The 20,541-nt window shown below is 46.8% G+C and overlaps 1 protein-coding gene across 1 annotated transcript in view; it reads right to left on the bottom strand.

The window, feature by feature from the left end:
• LOC118077035 (guanine nucleotide-binding protein subunit alpha-14-like) overlaps positions 1–20,327 on the bottom strand; it is a 38,942-nt gene extending 18,615 nt beyond the window's left edge. Inside the window, exon 1 of the mRNA XM_035100327.2 lies at positions 20,189–20,327. Coding sequence (XP_034956218.1) covers positions 20,189–20,315 — 127 coding nt within the window. The 5' untranslated portion in view covers positions 20,316–20,327. The remainder of the gene's footprint in view (positions 1–20,188) is intronic.
• Positions 20,328–20,541: the final 214 nt, after the last annotated feature.

Here is a 20,541-nt window from a genome sequence, read left to right on the forward strand (position 1 = left end):
GTCATGTTGGCCACAGGACCCGGAAGCTGTCTGTGGACAAACGCTGGCTCCCTCGGCCTATAGAGCGAGATGAGCGCCGCAACCCCAGAGTCGGACACGACTGGACCTGATGGTCAGGGGCCCCTTTACCTTACCATGGACAAGACAAGGCTACAACCCTTCTCTGCACCTCGCTTTCAAGTGAATAGAATTATGATCCAGGAAGTCCAACTCCAAATAGACTGTGATCTACTCACAGTATTAAAAAACTGGCAGTGATCTACCCATTGTTGTTGCATGGATCAAAGTTGTTGAGCTTATTTTAGGAAGCCACAGTTGTCCCTCCCTTTTTTGGGGGGGAGATCACTGAGGGGCCAAAGATCTACCAGGATCTACCAGGAACATCCTGTGATCTACCAGTAGATCACGATCTACCTGTTGCACGTGCCTGAATTATGTGAACCACCACCTGCAGACTAAAACAGAACATGTCTCAAATTCAAGTTTACCACCTCACAGAGAGCCAGACTTCAGTGATAACTGATTACAGCCCTGAGCTCATTTTAGCACTTGAATTCAAAGTTTCTATATATGCTGTGTTCATGTAAATAGTTTAAGAAAGTGTGTTACTATGTTCTGACCAAAGTGATAAAACTGGAATCCCAGGGTACCTTGGCTGGCATTAAAAAACAGAGGGTTTATCCAATGTTTTGATGGGAAGACTCAACAAAATTAATGGACACGACAAACTGAGGTCCGTTACAGTCAATGGGTCTACTCTAACCATAACTTAGTTGGATACAATCCAGAATAATGAACAACCAGTTGAATAATGTCTACGTAATTTGGATTTTGCTAATTTGCATCAACCTGCAGTTATCTTAACAAATCTGCCAAGTACAGAGAACTCACGTTTTCCTGGATGTGCCGATTCTAATAGGAATATAGAATACTTCCTGATACTATCGGTCCATCTAGCCCAGAATCAGCTCTACTGACTTGTCATGCCTCTCTGGGGTTTCAGATAGAAATCTTTCCCAGTCCTACATACAGTACTAGGGATTCAACCTGAAACCTTTTGCATACAACTCCTGTGCTCTAGCACTAAGCCAAGACAGCTTACCACCACAACATTTGGCCCTCCCCAGAACTTTCACTACAGCTTGCTTTAAAGATAATTACTTACAAAAACAGTTTCCTACTCCAGTTCCTTTAGGCATCAGTACATATTATCCCTCAATCATTCTGCTTGTCTGTTTTCTAATAAAACACACAATCTGAAAGAAAGGCTTTGCTCCCCCGTACCATGACCTCAAGCAGAATTCGCAATCTGCATATGCCAGAGGTTTTCAACCTTCTTGAGCCCAAGGCTTTCTTTGACCAACTACATGCTTTCTGGGGTGGGGAAATGCTCTTCGAGCCTCAGAAGCACAGTTATGTCACCCCTTGCCTGCAGAGCTGGCAGCCCCTCATCCCTTTTTGAACACCCTCCCTTGTGGAGTGTTCCCTCAGGCTCCTCTCCTCTCCCCTTGTGAGCCACCCCCACCCCCACTCCGCATTGAGGTGCCTCCAGCCTTAGCAGCCCAATGGAAAGTGGCCAAAGGTGAATGTGAGGCCAGCACCTTACTCACCTTGGGAGGCTACAGTGGAGGCAGCAGGCGCCGCTGGACCTGCATGGCGGCAAGGGTCCCTTTTGGCACCGGGCACTCAGCTCCTACACAGGCATTGCACACAGCTGGCACAAGAAAGGCCAGTGTGGCGCCTGCCTGCCCGGCCTCCCACTAGGCCAGTGATGGCCAAACTTGGCCCTCCAGCTGTTTTGGGACTACAATTCCCATCATCCCTGACCACTGGCCCTGTTAGCTAGGGATGATGGGAGTGGTAGTCCCAAAACATCTGGAGGGCCGAGTATGCAATGTAAATATACAATGTAAATCCTAATAGTGGTGTCTCCATGCAGGCTTTGAAGCCCCACCATTTTCCTCTAACATCAGCAGGCAAGAGTATCTCCAAAAGCAACAATAAAGGCTTTTCCATTGATTCGGGTTCATCATCTACAATGAAGCACGGTTTACTTCCACGGTACATTTTGATGCAGAATTGTTTTAATGAGCAGTAGGGCTGGGCGGTATCAGCTTTTCAACATCATGGTGTATCGCTAGCCAAACATCACTGTTTGGCAATATACCGTGATGTTGAAGAAACAAGATGCACCGGCCTCTGCTCACGAGACATCGGGTGAAACTACCCTAGCTCTCACCTCAAGAGCTGAGGCGGTTTCATCCAGGCTCGCAGGCTGGGACAATGCAGCTCGTTTGCACCACTCAGTTGGGGGGAGGGAAGGTCCCCCCCCCAGCTGAGACAGCCCCGATGCTTTCGCCGCTCACGCACAAGCTACAGTTCCCGCCTGCTTGTGGGAGCCAGTGCTGGGCTAGGGGCTCCTTTAACTGCTCGGCTGAGGCAAAGGCAGCTGCACACTCCTCAGTGGAGCAGTTTAAAGATGAGGGCCCTCTTAAGCATATCCGGCACTGTGGTGCAAAGATCCCTCCCTCCTGGTTTCCCAGAGTTGTTGACCTTTTCCCAAGCCTCTGCGGGGATCGCTCTCCTCCCGCGGAGGCTTGAGAGGCAAGCTGCACGCCCGCCAGCCATATAGTTGATGGGGCAGTGCTGGCAGGCGTGCAGGGAAAGGGGAGGCCGCTGGCAAAGCCATGCAGCTCCCCCACTCACTAGGGCGCCCCTGAGAGGCCAGCGCCCTGGCACAACGCGTCAGTAAGCCCAATAGGAAAGACAGCTCTGTTAAAGATGCAGAGGGAGGAACAAGCTGTATCGGGCACCTCAACGATATAGCTTGTTTCTCCCCCTCCGTTGCACAAGGGCAGAGTGGGATGGCAGTTTCACCAGCGATATATCACTGGTGAAACCACCACCGCTCCTGAGTCCCTCTGCTAGCAGAGCCGCTGGAGGAAGGAAGTCTTGCATTTAAAACACATTACTTTCTGTAAAGGATTCCGGGAACTGTAGCTTGTCCCTTATAGAGCTACAATTCCCAGCATCCTTAACCTTTCTTCGCTTTTTATTACTATTAATTTCTAAGTGAGCCTGATAAGAGTTCATGGCTTCCTCCCTGAGCAGTCTATGTGAAAAAAGTGCACACATTATTCTGAGAGAAATCCTTTCAGAGAGCCAATTACCGTAGGAACAAGGAAGTGGGGCTTTCCACAGTTTGCCAGTGTTCACATCTGCAGGAAGCTGTACAGATGGATTTCCCCCCTCCATCAAAGAAAGCAAGGGTTTTAAAAACAAACCATGGGACCTATATTTCTGACTGTACATGTTCTGCAGGAATGGAGAGATTAACTAGCCTAGAACATAAAACCATGCACCATTATTCCACAGTTGCTGGAATGTCACCATGGTGTTAGCATAACCGCATTAGTGCATACCCATTTGGGCATATTCTGCAGCATTAACTTGAAACTCCATATGTTGATCACTGCTTAGTGAATATCTTTGGGCACATTTAACTACACAACAGAGATACCATCTGTGCTTCTGAAGAACTTGAAATGTTGGAATGACTGGGCCCTTGTCTGGAAAGCATATGCCAATTTGCAGTTGTTCACACAGTTTATTGCATCTGTACCACACTTCTCAGCTACAAACGCCATCAAGGTAGTTCACATGCACAACCACTAAAAAAAACTAATAAAGGTCATAATATCCGAAACCAACATTTACTGGCTTCCTTCCACGCCCCTGAAAAGAAAAACCCTCATGTGAAAATATCTGTTTTGGGTCCCTCTCAACCATTTCATGTATAAAAATATTAGTCACAAACAGATAAACAAAATAACAAAATTACAAGAAAAGTAGGTATTTGACAACACACACACACACACACACACACAGAGAGAGAGAGAGAGAGAGAGAGAGAGAGAGAGAGAGAGAGAGAGAGAGAGAGAGAGAGAGAGAGATTGTATCAACTGCTTATATTCATTCTTAGTGGAGCTGAAAAACCAGCTGCTTTTCTTGTTACCAAGGAAACATGTTATAGCTCCCTCTTCATCCCTGAATGGTTTTTTATATCTCAGAAAAAGCATTGATTACATTTATTTTTCTGCTTACAAGAATAAAATGTTCTAGTTACAGGTAGGTAGCCGTGTTGGTCTGCCGTAGTCGATGACAAACTTAGTTGGTCTCTAAGGTGCTACTGGAAGGAAGAATAAAATGGCTATAGTGAGAAAAGTTGATACGGCAATAACATTTACTCTCTTGCAATAGCTAACTTTTGAAAGAAAGAGTATCAGGTGACCTTGATGAGCTGAATCCATTATGGGAGGCTATCAAAACACTCCTTCTTTCAAAGAGTGAGTTAATCCAAATCATCATATAAAGCCCCTTCTTTGAGAACAATATACTACAAGAATTGCACTGGCTGCCAATTAGCTACCAAGCTAAGTTCAAGGTCCTGGTTTTCATGCATAAATCTTATACTACTTGGGACCACTGTGCTCTGCAGGTGAGGGCTTTCTGTAGTTACCATCTTATCAGGAGGTCTGTTTTGTACAATATATGAAACAGGTATTTAGCATTGTGGCACCCACCCTTTGGAATCCTCCCCATTAAATATTAGGCAGGCACCGTCTCTGCTATCTTGTTGGTTTCAGCTGAAGGTCTCCATCTTCCAACAAGCCTTTTAAGAAGAGATTTTTCCCAGAATGCATCTGTATTTGAATTGTTCTTAAGGCATTTCAAACATGTTTTTATTGCTTTATCATTTGCCTTTTACAACCCTGGAGTCCTCTGGAAGGAATTAACAAATATATTAGTTCTGAACTTAGGGAGTTCAGCTGACTCTTCTCTCCATGCCACTTTCCAGAACCAACATCTTAAGGATGCATAAAACATCTACCACGATGTTGCAGGAAATGGCATGAGGGTAGCTATTGATAGAGCAGCTCTACTTTGGGGGCAATGTAAGGTAAAGGTAAAGGGACCCCTGACCGTTAGGTCCAGTTGCGGACGACTCTTGGGTTGTGGTGCTCATCTCGCTTTACTGGCCGAGGGATCTGGTGTACAGCTTCCAGGTCATGTGGCCAGCATGACTAAGCCGCTTCTGGCAAAGCCAGAGCAGGGCATGGAAATGCCGTTTACCTTCCCGCTGGAGAGGTACCTATTTATCTACAGTCGTACCTCGGGTTATGAACACGATCCGTTCCGGGTCGCAGTTCGTAACCCGAAAAGGTTGCAAACCGAGCACCATTTTTGCGCACGCGCGACGAAAACACTTCCGGGGTGCGGAGTTCGTAACCCGAACTGTTCGCAACCCGAGGTACGACTGTACTTGCATTTTGACGTGCTTTTGAACTGCTAGGTTGGCAGGAGCTGGGACCGAGCAACGGGAGCTCACCCCGTCGTGGGGATTCGAACCGCCGACCTTCTGATCGGCAAGCCCTAGGCTCTGTGGTTTAACCCACAGCACTACCTGCTGAGTAGATCCAATCTACACAGTAGATCCAATGTAGATCCAATCAATTAACAGGGATAGTTGAGTAAGTACCAATCCCATGAGGGTTTGGTGGGGGGAGTCAGAAAACCCTGAGGAGGAGCAAAAGGGGAAAGGCATAACTCACGGTAGTGAAGTGCAGCTGTAAAATTGCTAGCACATTTGCAGAGCTAAGCAGGATCCAGTATAGTTTTAAATTGGATGGGGACAGCATGTTGAGATTCCTGCATTGCAGGGGGTTGGACTAGATGACCCTTGGTATCCCTTCCAACCCCACAATTCTATGATTCTATAAAACCTTGTGATGTGATTATATGATGGCAACCCATACTCCTTCATTTGGTTTCCCATATACTTTGGATAAGTCTTGCTATTTCGACACTAGTATGTATCCTATTAGTTCTTTGAAAACAATTTTCATAGTGTTTTCATACAGGTAAGATAATATTTTATTCCTCTCCTGGGCTGACTAAACAGAGCTAGGTGTACAGAATTTACATATGTATCATGTTCACCCAGAGAACATTGTTTGCCTAAAGAAAAATTAGGTATAGTTAGAGTAGTGAGCTTGGTTTTGAAACATCTGTTTACTCTCCAACTGCAATCCAGTGGAAGCTTTTCCCCCCCTTTTAGCTCCTTGTGGACTGCAGTCTTGTTGATGGCATTCACATCCTTGTTAGAGAATAAGTGCATCTTACACAGGGGTTCGATTCCAAGGGTTCCATGTATACTAAAAAATGCATATACTCAAACCACCCCTTTGGTGCTGCCCAGCCCTGCCAAGAAAGGCAGAGATCTTAAATGGATTTTTTCACAGTGGGTAACCCAAGCAGAAAAAGTACAAGTAGATAAATAGGGACCGCACCGGCGGGAAGGTAAATGGCGTTTCCGTGCGCTGCTCTGGTTCGCCAGAAGCAGCTTTGTCATGCTGGCCACATGACCCGGAAGCTGTCTGCGGACAAACGCCGGCTCCCTCGGCCTATAGAGCGAGATGAGCGCCACAACCCCAGAGTCGGACACGACTGGACCTGATGGTCAGGGGCCCCTTTACCTTTTAACCCATGCAGACCTGGAGCTAAAAAAGCTTTTAAGCTTTTTGCTCCTTGTTCCTTGCTGCAGTTAATGTGCAGAATTTCAACTGCATATGGTTGAAATTGTGTAAATCAAATACATGTAAAATGTGATCATACTGTATTTTAAAATATATATCCTGATGTGGCTCCAAACTATAAAAAATATAATATGTATTAAGGCACATACTTATGCATGTTTAGTCATTCTTACCACCACTAGCACATTATATAATATATAGGCTAATGCAGGGGTCCCCAAACTACGGCCCCCAATTGGCCTCCCAATCCAGTCCGCGACAACCCCCGCCGCCCGCTGCCGCCGCCCGCTCTTACGGCGCGCGGCGGCGATCTTCAAAATCGGCAAAAAATCGCCGAAAATCCTTTGTGCGCATGCGTATGGGCCTCTCCCGACCCAGAAGAGGTCATTTCCGATGCACTTCCGGGTCGGGGGAGGCCCATACGCATGCGCACAAGCGATTTTCGGCGATTTTTTTCCGACCGTGTGCGTGTGCGCATGCGCACGGGCGCGCACTCCCCCGCCCTCCGGCCCGCTGCGCGCACACTCCCCTTCCCCTCTGGCCCGCCGCGCGGCCAGCGCGGCGGACACCGGCCCGAAGCCCGGTAAGTCTGGGGACCCCTGGGCTAATGATTAAGAAATACACTATGTAATTCTCATGCAATCCAAGCCCTCCCAGATCATGCCAAGGATCAAACCTGGAATCTTTCACAGGCTAGGCACATCTTCTACCCCTGCTCTATGGCCCTTCCTTTTAGTTCTGTCCTAAGAATGTCTCACACATGAACAAACACCTTCAAATTTTTATTCTATATATGCACCCCCAAACCCATACCAGATGTTGGGATTTTTTCCCCTCCAAGTGTCATTACTTTTACGTGTTTGTTGCTGTTGTTAAGCAAAATAATTATTGGAATGTATGGCCAGGGCCGTCCCTAGGCCCGGGCTGGGTGGCGCAAGGCGCCAGGGCGCCTGGCCACCAGGGGCGTGAAAGGGGCGCTGAACGCTGGTGTCTGCCTCTGTGCACCTCTGCTGTTGAGCGGCTTCAGGCAGCTCTCCGGAGGTGCACGGGGAGCGCTGGCCGGGGGCTGCCTGAACAGCTGAGAAGCGTGGCGCAGCAAGCCCAGGCTCGCGCTCCCCATGCGCCTCCGGAGCTTCGTGCGGGGACCCTGGGGCTGCCTCCTCCGCGCCTCTCAGCTCCCCGCGTGCCCCTCCTGCCTGCCTTACTCACGGGGGGCGCCGGACAGGGGCGTAGCCAGGATCAAAACTAGGGGGGGCAAGCCATGGTCGTTCAGGGGCGGGGCCAAGGCACGGGAGGGGAGGGGCCACGAAGTGGGAATGTGGGTGGGGCCACAGGGCCAGAGGGCCCAATGACATTGTGGCGGCGGCAGCGGCCACCTTGTGCTTCTGGGGCTGGCAGCGTTGGCAGCTACCCTGCTTGGCTGGAGAGGATGGGAGGGTCGGGCAGGCGAGAGGGGGTGGCAGCGCGGGCGAGGGCGAGGCAAGGCACGGCCGCAGCCACGACGGCTCCAAGGCGTTGCTGCATATCAGCATAATATTTCAACCATGTCTTGGGTTCAAGCCCCACCTTAGGAAAAAATTCCTGAATTGCAGGGGGTTGGACTAGATGACCCTTGTGGTCCCTTCCGACTACAATTCTATGATTCTATTGATATATTACCATAGCATATGCATCATTCTGCTTTCTTGAATTGTCCTACTCCTAGGCATAGCAGCCAACTCCTAGAGGCCTAGGTGCCTCTCCCCTCCCCCCCCCAATTACTGGTAAATACCGTATTTGAAAGAGTCACCCCCCCCCCATGTTGATGGGCTTTCTATGTGGGGCTTATCTGCCCCCCCAGTATTTTATTAAGGATGGAAGAGGGAGGGAAGGAAGGAAGAAATAGAGAGAGGGATAACTCATATTTGTGGGTGCCTCTGGGTGACGCTGTGATGCTGGAACTCTGCAGCAAGAGGAGTCTTGTAAGCAGCTTTCTCTCTGCTTGATTTACAGCAGGCACGTCCAACAGGTAGATTGTGATCTACCAGTAGATCACTGGATGTCTGTGGTAGATCACTGGTAGGTCACTGGCACCCCTAAAAAAAGCTCACCCAAAATTTTCCTCCTCCCTAAAAAAAGTTGAACTATGACCTGAAGCCCTAAACAAAAATGGGCCTCCCTCCCTCCTAAAAGAAGCTCAACAAGTTTGACCTAAACCCAAAAAAACAGGGCTTCCCTTCCTTAAAAAAACTCAACAGCTTTGACCTGAACCCCCCAAAAGGGGGTAGATCACTCCCAGTTTTTAACTCTGTGAGTAGATCAGAGTCTCTTGGGAGGTGGCCACCCCTGATTTACAGTATACAGATGCAGGAGGAGGGGCAGGCTGGAACACCTGTGCTTTTTATAAACATCACTGTGTCTGTCAAAGCTACAGCCCCCCCCTTTCTTATTCACTTCCTTTTAGCCTTGCAGAGCCACCTTAGTCAAATTGAATCCTCTGCACCCTCATTAAATCGTCAATAGAACTCTTAATGTGATTCCTGAATGCTCATTAACAACTCCCACTCAAGAACAATAGGGTGAATTGGTCAGCTATCCAAACTTGCCTGGGGATATCTGCTCCATTGTCTTAACTGCTTAACTACTGGTAGCCACTTTGCTTTATTTATTTGATGTGTTTTTGTTACAGCTGTGTGTCCCCCCCCCCCCAGCAAGCGGAGACTTAGCTGCTCTTGCTAAAGCAAAGCCCTTTCCACTTCAGTTTTTGGAGGGGGAAAGTGCTGGTTATGGTCTGTAAAATACATTAATTTTTTGCTTCTAGGGGGGGCAGCTGCCCCCTCCTGCCCCCCCTTGCCTACGCCCATGGCGCCGGAGGTATCTTGGCACCAGGGCACCAGATATGGTTAAGACGGCCCTGTGTATGGCTGAGCCAGCGAAGAGTCGAAGCAAACATTCCTCCATCTAATTTTGCTCATGTACGGTAGTGTTTTAAAGTTATAGGCCTACTGATATTCAGCATCAGCACCTAAAATTATGTTTTGCAGCCTTTTGCTTGCCCACCCAACTGAAGCTAGCACAAATGAAATAAATTGCTCACACTGACATTTTTAATGTTTTCTCAGTCCCTTAAATCTGTTAAGGACTGACCATTTGACTTTTAAACAAGATTTATGCAAAACAACAGAGCTAAGAGGATAGCCATTTTTGTTAATGGAAATTCCATTCTTCCCCTCTGTCACCAAGGACAGGTATACAATACCATAATATTTGAAATGCAAACTTATGTCCTTATGGATGTACTATTTAGCATAGACTTCCTAAATCACTATTGGCAATCAACACTTTGCAGAAACAGGATATGAGAGAACTTTAGTTTACTTAATTAAATGATTGCAACCAGAGAGTTTACTACCTTCTTACAAAGGCTTTCATGTTCCATGCCTGATTCCTATGGAAATCAATATTAGATTATGTAACCTGGGTGGTATCAATATAAATCAATCATTCTCCCTTTAAAGTAACAAGGAAAATGTTCTCAAGCACATATCACAAAATATGAAAATATAGTCTCAACAGACTTTTCACAGAATAGTCATAAAAGCCACAAAGTGAAAAACAGCTATTAGATGTTTTATGCCTGGCACATTCATACCCTGCCACAGCAAGAACAGAAGAAATAATAAATAAATAAATAAAGGTTTCTAGATCAGTTGGTCTTTGCAGAGATTGTAGTTATACTTCTGAATATTTTAGCTGTACCACTTCAGATCACTATCAACAATTTTCAAGATTTGAAAAATACCTTGTTGGTATTAGTCATAAAAGACTTTTAAGTAAACATAATGACAATGGATTGTATGACAAATAAATGCTCTTGCTTTGATTGATTTTCAAAATAATTGCATTGAGAAATGGAAATAAGATTCCAAAAGATCCAGTCAGGAAGATGCAGTTGCTCCCAGAAAGGAAGAAAACCATCAAGTCAGCTTCACTTACATGATTTAGGAAGTCTCATCAGAACTTTTTAGAGCTTTTGTACATGTAACTTGACCTGGAAGTTGTTCTGTAATCATATGAATAATGAAGAGCATTGTGGCACCTTAAAAGCAGCTTTCTTGAAGAGCTTTCTTTGATTTCATCAGATACCAGAAGTGTTGACCTCCATTGGCTGACAATAGCCTTTTGCATTTCTACTTCATGCTGGCTCTAAGCTTTCATTTGAAATCCCAATTTGGGTACATAGGAAATTGCGTTGTACCAAGTCAGACCATTGGTCCATCTAGCTCACTACTGTCTGCACCAGGAGTCAGAATCCCTTTTGAGCCTGGGGCATCATTCCTCATAGATCAACTCCTAGGAGCTGCACACCAATGCTTGGCAGGGCTAAAGCCAAAGGTAAAGGTAAAGGACCCCTGACAGGTAAGTCCAGTCGCAAACGACTCTGGGGTTGTGGTGCTCATCTCGCTTTACTGGCCGAGGGAGCAGACGTACAGCTTCCGGGTGATGTGGCCAGCATGACTAAGCCACTTCTGGCAAAACCAGAGCAGCACACGGAAATGCCGTTTACCTTCCCGCTGTAGCGATACCTATTTATCTACTTGCACTTTGATGTGCTTTAGAACTGCTAGGTTGGCAGGAGCTGGGACCGAGCAACAGGGGCTCACCCAGTCGCGGGGATTCGAACCGCCGACCTTCTGATCGGCAAGCCCTAGGCTCTGTGGTTTACACCACAGGGCCACCCACATCCCAAATGTAGGCAGGGACAAAACCATATACACACCCCACTCACAAACCTCCACCCCCAAAACAAGTATTTAGGCTACTGCTCCCTGCAGCTCAATTCAAGAGGTATTTCATCCCTCTCTCTCTGCCCACCTGCACCAGGTAGTTCAACTTCTCCTCCCATCCTTTCAGTATTGCCTGTCCCACCTGACTCAATAAACAGAAGAATAGTTCAGTGCTAGTAATAAAAAGAAAGAAAGATAAGCACTCCCCAACTCACTTTCTCTTCCACACTACTGGTACTCACCTGGTAACAAAAGAGTGTCTCTTCTCTTTCTTTTCTTATGTACAGGTCTGATAGAAGGCCACTTAAGGCAACTCCAGCTGTGCCCACTATCACCATTTACCCCAACAAAGATGGAGCTGACTCAGAAGGTGCTTGAATTGAAATTTATCAGGCTCATGGAGCAGGGAAGGTGCACAGTTTTGCCAGCCTCATCCACTTCCATACCGGCTGCAGGGAAAACAGTCAATTCCTCTGCGACCAGTATGGGGCAGGGGAAGAAGCAATTGTATGCTTTGTTTTGCCAACCCCGATGTCCCAGCACCCTGCTTCACTGGCCAATCACAGAAGTGGGGAGAGAAGAGTCTTGCAGGGCATATTGAAAGGCCTGGTGGACCATCTTCATTTCAGGACTAGGCAGGAGTGTACAAAGTGGAGGGTGGAGGGGGCGGTCTGCCCCGGATGCCCCTCTGGTATGTGTGTGACAAGATGGCCCCTGCCTCCCCCCAGCTGTAGAGCAGCCAAGGGCATGCGCAGTCCGTATGGGTGCTGCTCGTGCAGCGTCCGTATGGGATGCCGCATGTGCACACTCTGTATGGACACCACGCATGCGTCACCGGGCAGTTCCCCCCGCCCCTCGGCGTCCTGCCCCAGGTGACGGAGAGGGTTCCTCCGCCACTGAGACCGGAGTTCCCCACTCCTGGTCTACAGTGTCATAAGAACAGAAGTTGTTGGAAACTGCGGGATGAGAGTATGTTTGTTGCACTTGGGTCCTGTTTGTGAGTTTCCCATGAGCATCTGACTGGCCACTGTGAAAGCAGGAGGTTGGACTTGAAGGACCATTAGCCTGGTCTAGCAGGACTCTTCTTAATATATGGGCCCCAGTCTGCTTTGAAATGAATGAAGTAAATTGATGGGAATAACTCAAGTCCCCCTGCTTTCAATGTGGCTAAAACATAGCAGTAGCTGGAAAAGGACTCCAGTGTTAAACTATTTGTTTTCTTTAAAATGAATATTCACCAAAAACCATCCACTTCATTTCCATAAAACTTGTATAACAGATGGTTAGTAACCTGCAGTCTGTTTTCCAAAGGATGTGAATATGGGCAGTGCTTTTTTGTTTACATACAGAATACATGGTTCCTTGTTTGGAATACAGTAGCTATTCTTGGCTATTTGTCTGTCCTCTTGCATCTACTAGTTTTTTGTTCTTTAAAAGTAGTAGCAGTAGTAGCAGTACTATGTTTTAGTATCTGTCGGGCACCTTTTTATATAACACTGAACAGAAGCTGCTCTTATCTTCCATGAATTCCCTCCTTGGATATTGAACTGTCCAAGCAAGTTCATCTTCAGGGATAGAAAATGAGTATCAGATGCTAAGGACACACATTGGGGCAGGGGCAGTTTTCTCATCCTTTTTGGGTGGGCCGGGTGAGTGATCGATCAACTTTTTAGCCTCTACCAATAGCTCAGTTGGTTAGAGCATGATGCTGAGAATGCCAAGGTTGTAGGTTCGATTCCCGCATGGGGCAGTTGCATATTCTTGCATTGCAGGGGGTTGGGCTAGGTGATCCTCAGGGTCCCTCCCAACTCTTCAATTCTATGATTCAATTGGCAAGAGGTGTAGCTCAGCAGCAGAGCACGTGCTGTGCATGTAGAAGGTCCCAGATTCAACCCCTGGCATCTCCTGTTCAGGCAGGAAAGACTCCTCTCCAAAACGTGGAGAGCCAGTACCAGACAGGAGAGGGAAGTCTCTGGTCCTCAGCTGAATGTGGCCTTACCAGTCCTCTTAATCTGCCTAGCAAAATGGATTCAGAGAGCTCAGACACATATTAGAAGAGCACCGCCCATTTATAGCAATCAAAGTACACATCCTCAACTAACTTCACTTGGACATTTTTGCATACATTGAACTGTGGGTACTATAGCTTTGAATCCTAAACAATTATTTAAAAGCAATTGCTTAAGAAACATCTAAAACTTCTAATAATGTTCTATTACCGCCTTGCCAAAACCCACTGTTCTGTCATTTCTGCTGATTGTATACATTGTGCAACCACATTGAAGAACTAGGAAATGACTGCATGAAGAGTCTTAAATTGAGAGAGAGAAATGAAAAGGACAAAGCAATGTGTTATTAAAAAGTTAGTGAGTTCCATTGACAAAGAGCAGCTGATCAGGCGCATGCCCTGTGCCATGGGGTGGGGCCAGCCGGGGCAGGACGCTCCGCGGGGCCTCCAAGGTGTCTGCCTGCCTCTTCCCGCTCAGCCGCCCTACAGCTGAGGGGGAGACAGTGGGCAGACCCTTTGGGGCAGTGGAGCCTACGGGTGCCCAAGCCACCATGTCGCTCCCAGGAGAGACGCATGGCTCTGGCGCGCTGCAGGCCCCGTGGTGAGTGCCGTCCAGCATTTTGTCACCCTCCTCAGTGGTGACACCAGGGGCACCCCGCCCCCACCTTCCTCTGCCCCTGTTAACAAAGCATCTTTACATGTTTAAGGTCATTAATGTTTACATCTCTAAGGTCATTCAATATGACCTTAACAGATTAGACAACTGGGCCAAAGCAAACAAGATGAATTTTAACAGAGAGAAATGTAAAGTACTACACTGGGGGGGGGGAGGGACAAATACAGGATGGGTGACACCTGGCTTGAGAGCAGTACATGTGAAAAGGATCTAGGAGTCTTGGTAGACCACAAACTTGACATGAGTCAACAGTGTGATGCAGCAGCTAAAAAAGCCAATGCAATTCTGGGCTGCATCAATAGGAGTATATCATCTAGATCAGGCATCCCCAAACTTCTGCCCTCCAGATGTTTTGGCCTACAACTCCCATGATCCCTAGCTAACAGGACCAGTGGTCAGGGAAGATGGGAATTGTAGTCCAAAACATCTGGAGGGCTGAAGTTTGGGGATGCCTGATCTAGATCAAGGGAAGTAATAATACCACTGTATTCTGCTCTGGTCAGACCTCACCTGGAGTACTGTGTCCAGTTCTGGGCACCACAGTTCAAGAAGGATACTGAAAAGCTGGAAAGTGTCCAGAGGAGGGCAACCAAAATGGTCAAAGGCCTGGAAACGATGCCTTATGAGGAACGGCTTAGGGAGCTAGGTATGTTTAGCCTGGAGAAGAGAAAGTTAAGGGGTGATATGATAGCCATGTTCAAATATATTAAAGGATGCCATATAGAGGAGGGAGAAAGGTTGTTTTCTTCTCCTCCAGAGAAGTGGACACGGAGCAATGGATTCGAGCTACAAGAAAGAAGATTCCACCAAACATTAGGAAGAACTTCGTTTTTTCCTCCCCCCCCCCTTCGTAAGTAGAGAAATTTGTAAGTAGTCATTCGTAAGTAGAGGTGCCACTGTATATAAAATGATGTCATATAGAGGAGGGAGAAAGGTTGTTTTCTGCTGCTCCAGAGAAGCGGACACGGAGCAATGGATTCGAGCTACAAGAAAGAAGATTCCACCAAACATTAGGAAGAACTTCCTGACAGTAAGAGCTGTTCGACAGTGGAATTTGCTGCCAAGGAGTGTGGTGGAGTCTCCTTCTTTGGAGGTCTTTAAGCAGAGGCTTGACGGCCATATGTCAGGAATGTTTTTATGGTGTTTCCTGCTTGGCAGGGGGTTGGACTGGATGGCCCTTGTGGTCTCTTCCAACTCTATGATTCTATGTATACTCCATTCAACACTGACTCTAAGGTCACCCTTCAGTACCTGACTGGTACAAAGCTGATGCTGGTGATGCTGATGATGTGTGCGCATGTGCAAAGTTAAGGCCCAAACTTAAGCCACTTAAAAATGCTAATGATTAAGTGGCATATAAATGCCTGAAACAAACAAACATAGACTTGCAAACAAATTCCAGTGCATTCAATGGCATATGTTTCCCAGCAGGCGAGACTGGAGTGGGGACCAAGGAGAGCCAATTGGCATGGGCCTACAAATTTGAGGGGACTTATTCAAATCCCCCTGGTAAACGCAAAGGGGAACCCTTTGGTAAAGATTATTTAAATGAGGCCTACATTTCCTATCTGGCCTGGGTCTACCAGCTTTGCACAGCCCTGTTTCCCAGTAAGCATTTTCCGTATTTCAGCCAGCCACCCTGACTCTATGCATGGAAGGGAGTCGCCATGTGACTTACTGCCAAGTAAGTGGGCAAAGGATTCTGCTGTTAACAATTATATTTTCTTTGACAATGTTGTTTCCATGTATGTACACAGAATTATCCTTAATTAACTGACCTTGGCTCAAGCCACATGCATTTGGAAATTTAATTTCTATCTCAACCACCTTTTTCCAAAGCATATGAAAATCGGCTAATGAAATTCACATTCATTTGGGGCAACAACAAAAAGAGCTCTCTTATTAACTTAAGTGAATCCTGACCCGTCATCCTGACCAGCACTTCGTCCCCCGTCATCCTGACCAGCACTTCGTCCAGCGACAGCGGTATCGGTAGCAGTGGGTCAGGCGGGGGGATGAGGAATGGAGCAGAATGGAGGGAGGCCTTAGGGAGGCATCCGAGTCCTTGCACCGCCCCAGCCATCTAGTGGAGGAAGGAAGGCTCAGCGATGTATCAGAGCCGCTGCACTGCCCTAGCCAACAGGTGGAAGAGGGAGCACAGCTGCTTCTGGCACCCAAATTGAGGCACGCGCCCAAACGCAGGTTTAGGGGGCAGCATTTCGGGGTCCCCAAGCTATTATGCTGGCCCCAAAGCAGAAGGGCGCCTTTGCCGGATTCTGCGAGTGACTAGGAGATCATGTTTTCTGCTATCTCTGCACTGTAAACAGTATGCACAATAAAACCTTAACAGATCAGACTGGAGTGTCTTTACTCAAGAGTAGCTGCAACAATCCCCTGACAAGTATCTTCCCAAAAGAATCATTTAAGATTGTAGCTTCTGTAAGCTTGCAGAGCTCCACACGTTTGTGTGACGAGTCAAGGCTGGTCCATGCAGGCTTCCAGGTGTGGTCCTGCACAATGGCTCTCTCAACACTGGAGAGAGGCAGAGATGAAGGAGAAGAAAATGAATGGGGTTAAATTGTTTTCTGAAACCTCCCATCAAGAGTGGAGGTTCTAATAATTGGGAGTCAATTGCCATTAAGTAAAGGTGTGCACCAGAGGAGATGTGGACATTGTGTGGACAACTGTGGATTATCCAGCTGTGTGGAACTGAGGGTTGAAATCAGGAGAAGATTCTACTTGTGTTGACAGTGGATGGAGGAGAGTGGGCTCTCTGCTATACAGTGGAACCTCGGTTTATGAACACCTCGGTTTATGAATTTTTGGTTTATGAACACCGTGGACCCATCTGGAACGGATTAATTCATTTTCCATTACTTTCAATGGGAAAGTTCGCTTCAGTTTATGAACAGACTTCCGGAACCAATTACACCCATGCTTCAGTTTATGAACGCTTCAGTTTAAGTACTCCGCGGACCCATCTGGAACGGATTAATCCACTTTCCATTATTTTCAATGGGAAAGTTTGCTTCAGTTTATGAATGCTTCAGTTTAAGTACCCCGCGGACCGCCTGGAACAGATTAATCCACTTTCCATTACTTTCAATGGGAAAGTTCACTTCAGTTTATGAACAGACTTCCGGAACCAATTGTGTTCATAAACCGAGGTACCACTGTATTATGGAAGTCCTTAGGTCTATGATTTGGCAACCCTCTCCCAATATAAGGTTTAAATAGAGACAAGTGAGGATTGTTTGATTCACAATGTAACTTTGATATTAAAAAAATTGAAGTTGTGTGTGGACTGAAAGGAATGAAGAGGGGGAGCCTTTTTGTTTTGTTAGATGTCACTGCGAAATTAGAGCTTATCCCCTCCCCACAAAAAAGGCTCTGAGAATACGAATTTAAAGAGATGTTGAGATATAATTTATTATTAAGAGGAAGGATATTGGCTTAAAGAAAAATGCTACCCAACTAGAAATGGCAACAGAGTGGTGAATAAATCATATAGCTACCCAACTAGAAAACCAGAGATCTGTTCAAGAAAATTGGAGATATGAAAGGAACATTTCGTACAAAGATTACCACAATAAAGGACAAAAGTGGAAAGGACCTAACAGAAGCAGAAGACATCAAGAAGAGGTGGCAAGAATACACAGAGGAATTATACCAGAAAAATATGGAGGTCTCGTACACCCCAGGTAGTGTGGTTGCTGACCTTGAGCCAGACATCCTGGAGAGTGAAGTCAAATGGGCTTTAGAAAGCATTGCTAATAACAAGGCCAGTGGAAGTGATGATATTCTAGCTGAACTATTTAAAATTTTAAAAGATGATGCTGTTAAGGTGTTGCACTCAATTTGCCAGCAAGTTTTGAAAACTCAGCAGTGGCCAGAGGATTGGAGAAGATCAGTCTACATCCCAATCCCAAAGAAGGGCAGTGCCAAAGAATGCTCCAACCACCGCACAATTGCACTCATTTCACAAGCTAGCAAGGTTATGCTTAAAATTCTACAAGGCAGGCTTAAGCAGTATGTGGACCAAGAACTCCCAGAAGTGCAAGCTGGATTTTGAAGAGGCAGAGGAACCAGAGACCAAATTGCAAACATGCGCTGGATTATGGAGAAAGCTAGAGAGTTCCATAAAAACATCTACTTCTGCTTCATTGACTATGCAAAAGCCTTTGATTGTGTCGACCACAGCAAACTATGGCAAGTTCTTAAAGAAATGGGAGTGCCTGATCACCTCATCTGTCTCCTGAGAAATCTCTATGTGGGACAAGAAGCTACAGTTAGAACTGGACATGGAATAACTGATTGGTTCAAAAATAGGGAAAGGAGTACGACAAGGCTGTATATTGCCAGAAGAAATATCAACAACCTCAGATATGCTGATGACACAACCTTGATGGCAGAAAGTGAGGAGGAATTAAAGAACCTTTTAATGAGGGTGAAAGAGGAGAGTGCAAAATATGGTCTGAAGCTCAACATCAAAAAAACTAAGATCATGGCCACTGGTCCCATCACCTCCTGGAAAATAGAAGGGGAATAAATTGAGGCAATGAGAGATTTTACTTACTTGGGCTCCTTGATCACTGCAGATGGTGACAGCAGTAACGAAATTAAAAGACGCCTGCTTCTTGGGAGAAAAGCAATGACAAACCTAGACAGCATCTTTAAAAACAGAGACATCACCTTGCCGACAAAGGTCCATATAGTTAAAGCTATGGTTTTCCCAGTAGTGATGTATGGAAGTGAGAGCTGGACCATAAAGAAGGCTGATCGCCGAAGAATTGATGCTTTTGAATTATGGTGCTGGAGGAGACTGTTGAGAGTCCCATGGACTGCAATAAGATCAAACCTATTCTGAAGGAAATTAGCCCTGAGTGCTCACTGGTAGGACAGATCGTGAAGCTGAGGCTCCAATACTTTGGCCACCTCATGAGAAGAGAAGACTCCCTGGAAAAGACCCTGATGTTGGGAAAGATGGAGGGCACAAGGAGAAGGAGATGACAGAGGACGAGATGGTTGGTCAGTGTTCTCTAAGCCACCAACATGAGTCTGACCAAACTGCGAGAAGCAGTGGAAGACAGGAATGCCTGGCGTGCTATGGTCCATGGGGTCACGAAGAGTCGGACACGACTAAATGACTAAACAACAACAAACCCAACTAGTACACACAAATTCTGCCCCCATTCCTTTAACCCACTTTTTAAAGCTCACTTTCAAACCTGAGTTAATTGGCCTTCAAGGCCCACCCTGAAGATTATGGAATTACTTAGCCATTCCAGATAGAGTCCAGGGGAGGGACTGTTGCTTGTCCCCAGACAATTAGTGAGGCAGCTTCCTGCATTCCACTCTCTGTATCTGCATTAAAAACAAAACAGGTAGGAGATGTAATGCTATAAACAGTTCTAAGTGGCCTAGTACAAGTTTCTTCCTCTTAGTATACTAAGTTCACTTCCAGACAGTCGTTTTCAGCTGAGCTTCAGTCGTATATCTGCAAATTCAGGCTGTGCAATTAAAGTTGATTTGGAGGTCCTGCAGAGCTAACCTGCTTCCAAAAGAGATAGAATGTTTTTGCAATGCAGAAAGTGATGGGAAAGCACATTGGAAAGTGTAGGATGATGCTTGATGGAACATTGCCAAACTTTGCCACAAACAAATCAGAGTGAATGCTCAATTAACAGCCAATGTCATCTCACCTCCCTGAAAAAATAAAAATGAGGGGGAGCCCCTGGAAGCAACTTCAGTCTCTGTCTAAGCTTAGAGGAATGATGATCTAATTTACAAAGTAGGAGCCTACCCAAGCAAGAATGCAAAACACCATGCATGCACATTAAAGGTAACATCTTAAATGAATAAGAAGTAGGTTTATGAATTGCAGTCCAGATTGTTTTGAATCACTAAAGTGACTTTTAAAAACACTGCAAATGTGCCAACGGTATTGAAAATGTCGTCTGCACACCCCCAGAGCCTCGAGCATCGTTCCACCTGTTGCAAGATGGGTTGGGCCGAGCGATTCTCGCTGACTCAAGTCATCGAAAAGCAGAGCCGGAAATTGGAATATCCCTGCAAGCGGAGAGCTCTCGGCTGAGCATCCTGGCTGGAGAGCGCGGGAGGCTTTCCTCGCCCAGAAACTCACCCAGCAGCAGCAGCTTGAGCTCCTTGCGCGAGTCTCGCTTGTCCTGGCGCAGCCGGCGCTCAATCTCCAAGCTCAGCATCCTGTTCGCTTTCTCCTCCGAGGATAAGCAGCAGCACTGCCCGCCCATGCCGAGGAGGAAGACGACGACTCCCCCCACCCCGGACTCTCGACTGCCAGAGCCGCGACCCGCCCGCCGTGTCCTGCTCCGGCTCTCGAGTCCCGGAGCCACTTTCTTCTATGGGCTGAGGCAGCCACAGAGCGCGCGCAGCTGCCGCAAGGAAGGCGCGAAGGCGGACGGGCTTCGCGCGGGCTGCTTTCTGCGCCAGACGCTATCGCTCGCCCGCGCAGCCCAA

Source organism: Zootoca vivipara, chromosome 11 (genome assembly GCF_963506605.1).
Source record: "Zootoca vivipara chromosome 11, rZooViv1.1, whole genome shotgun sequence".
Taxonomy (NCBI): Eukaryota; Metazoa; Chordata; class Lepidosauria; order Squamata; family Lacertidae; genus Zootoca; species Zootoca vivipara.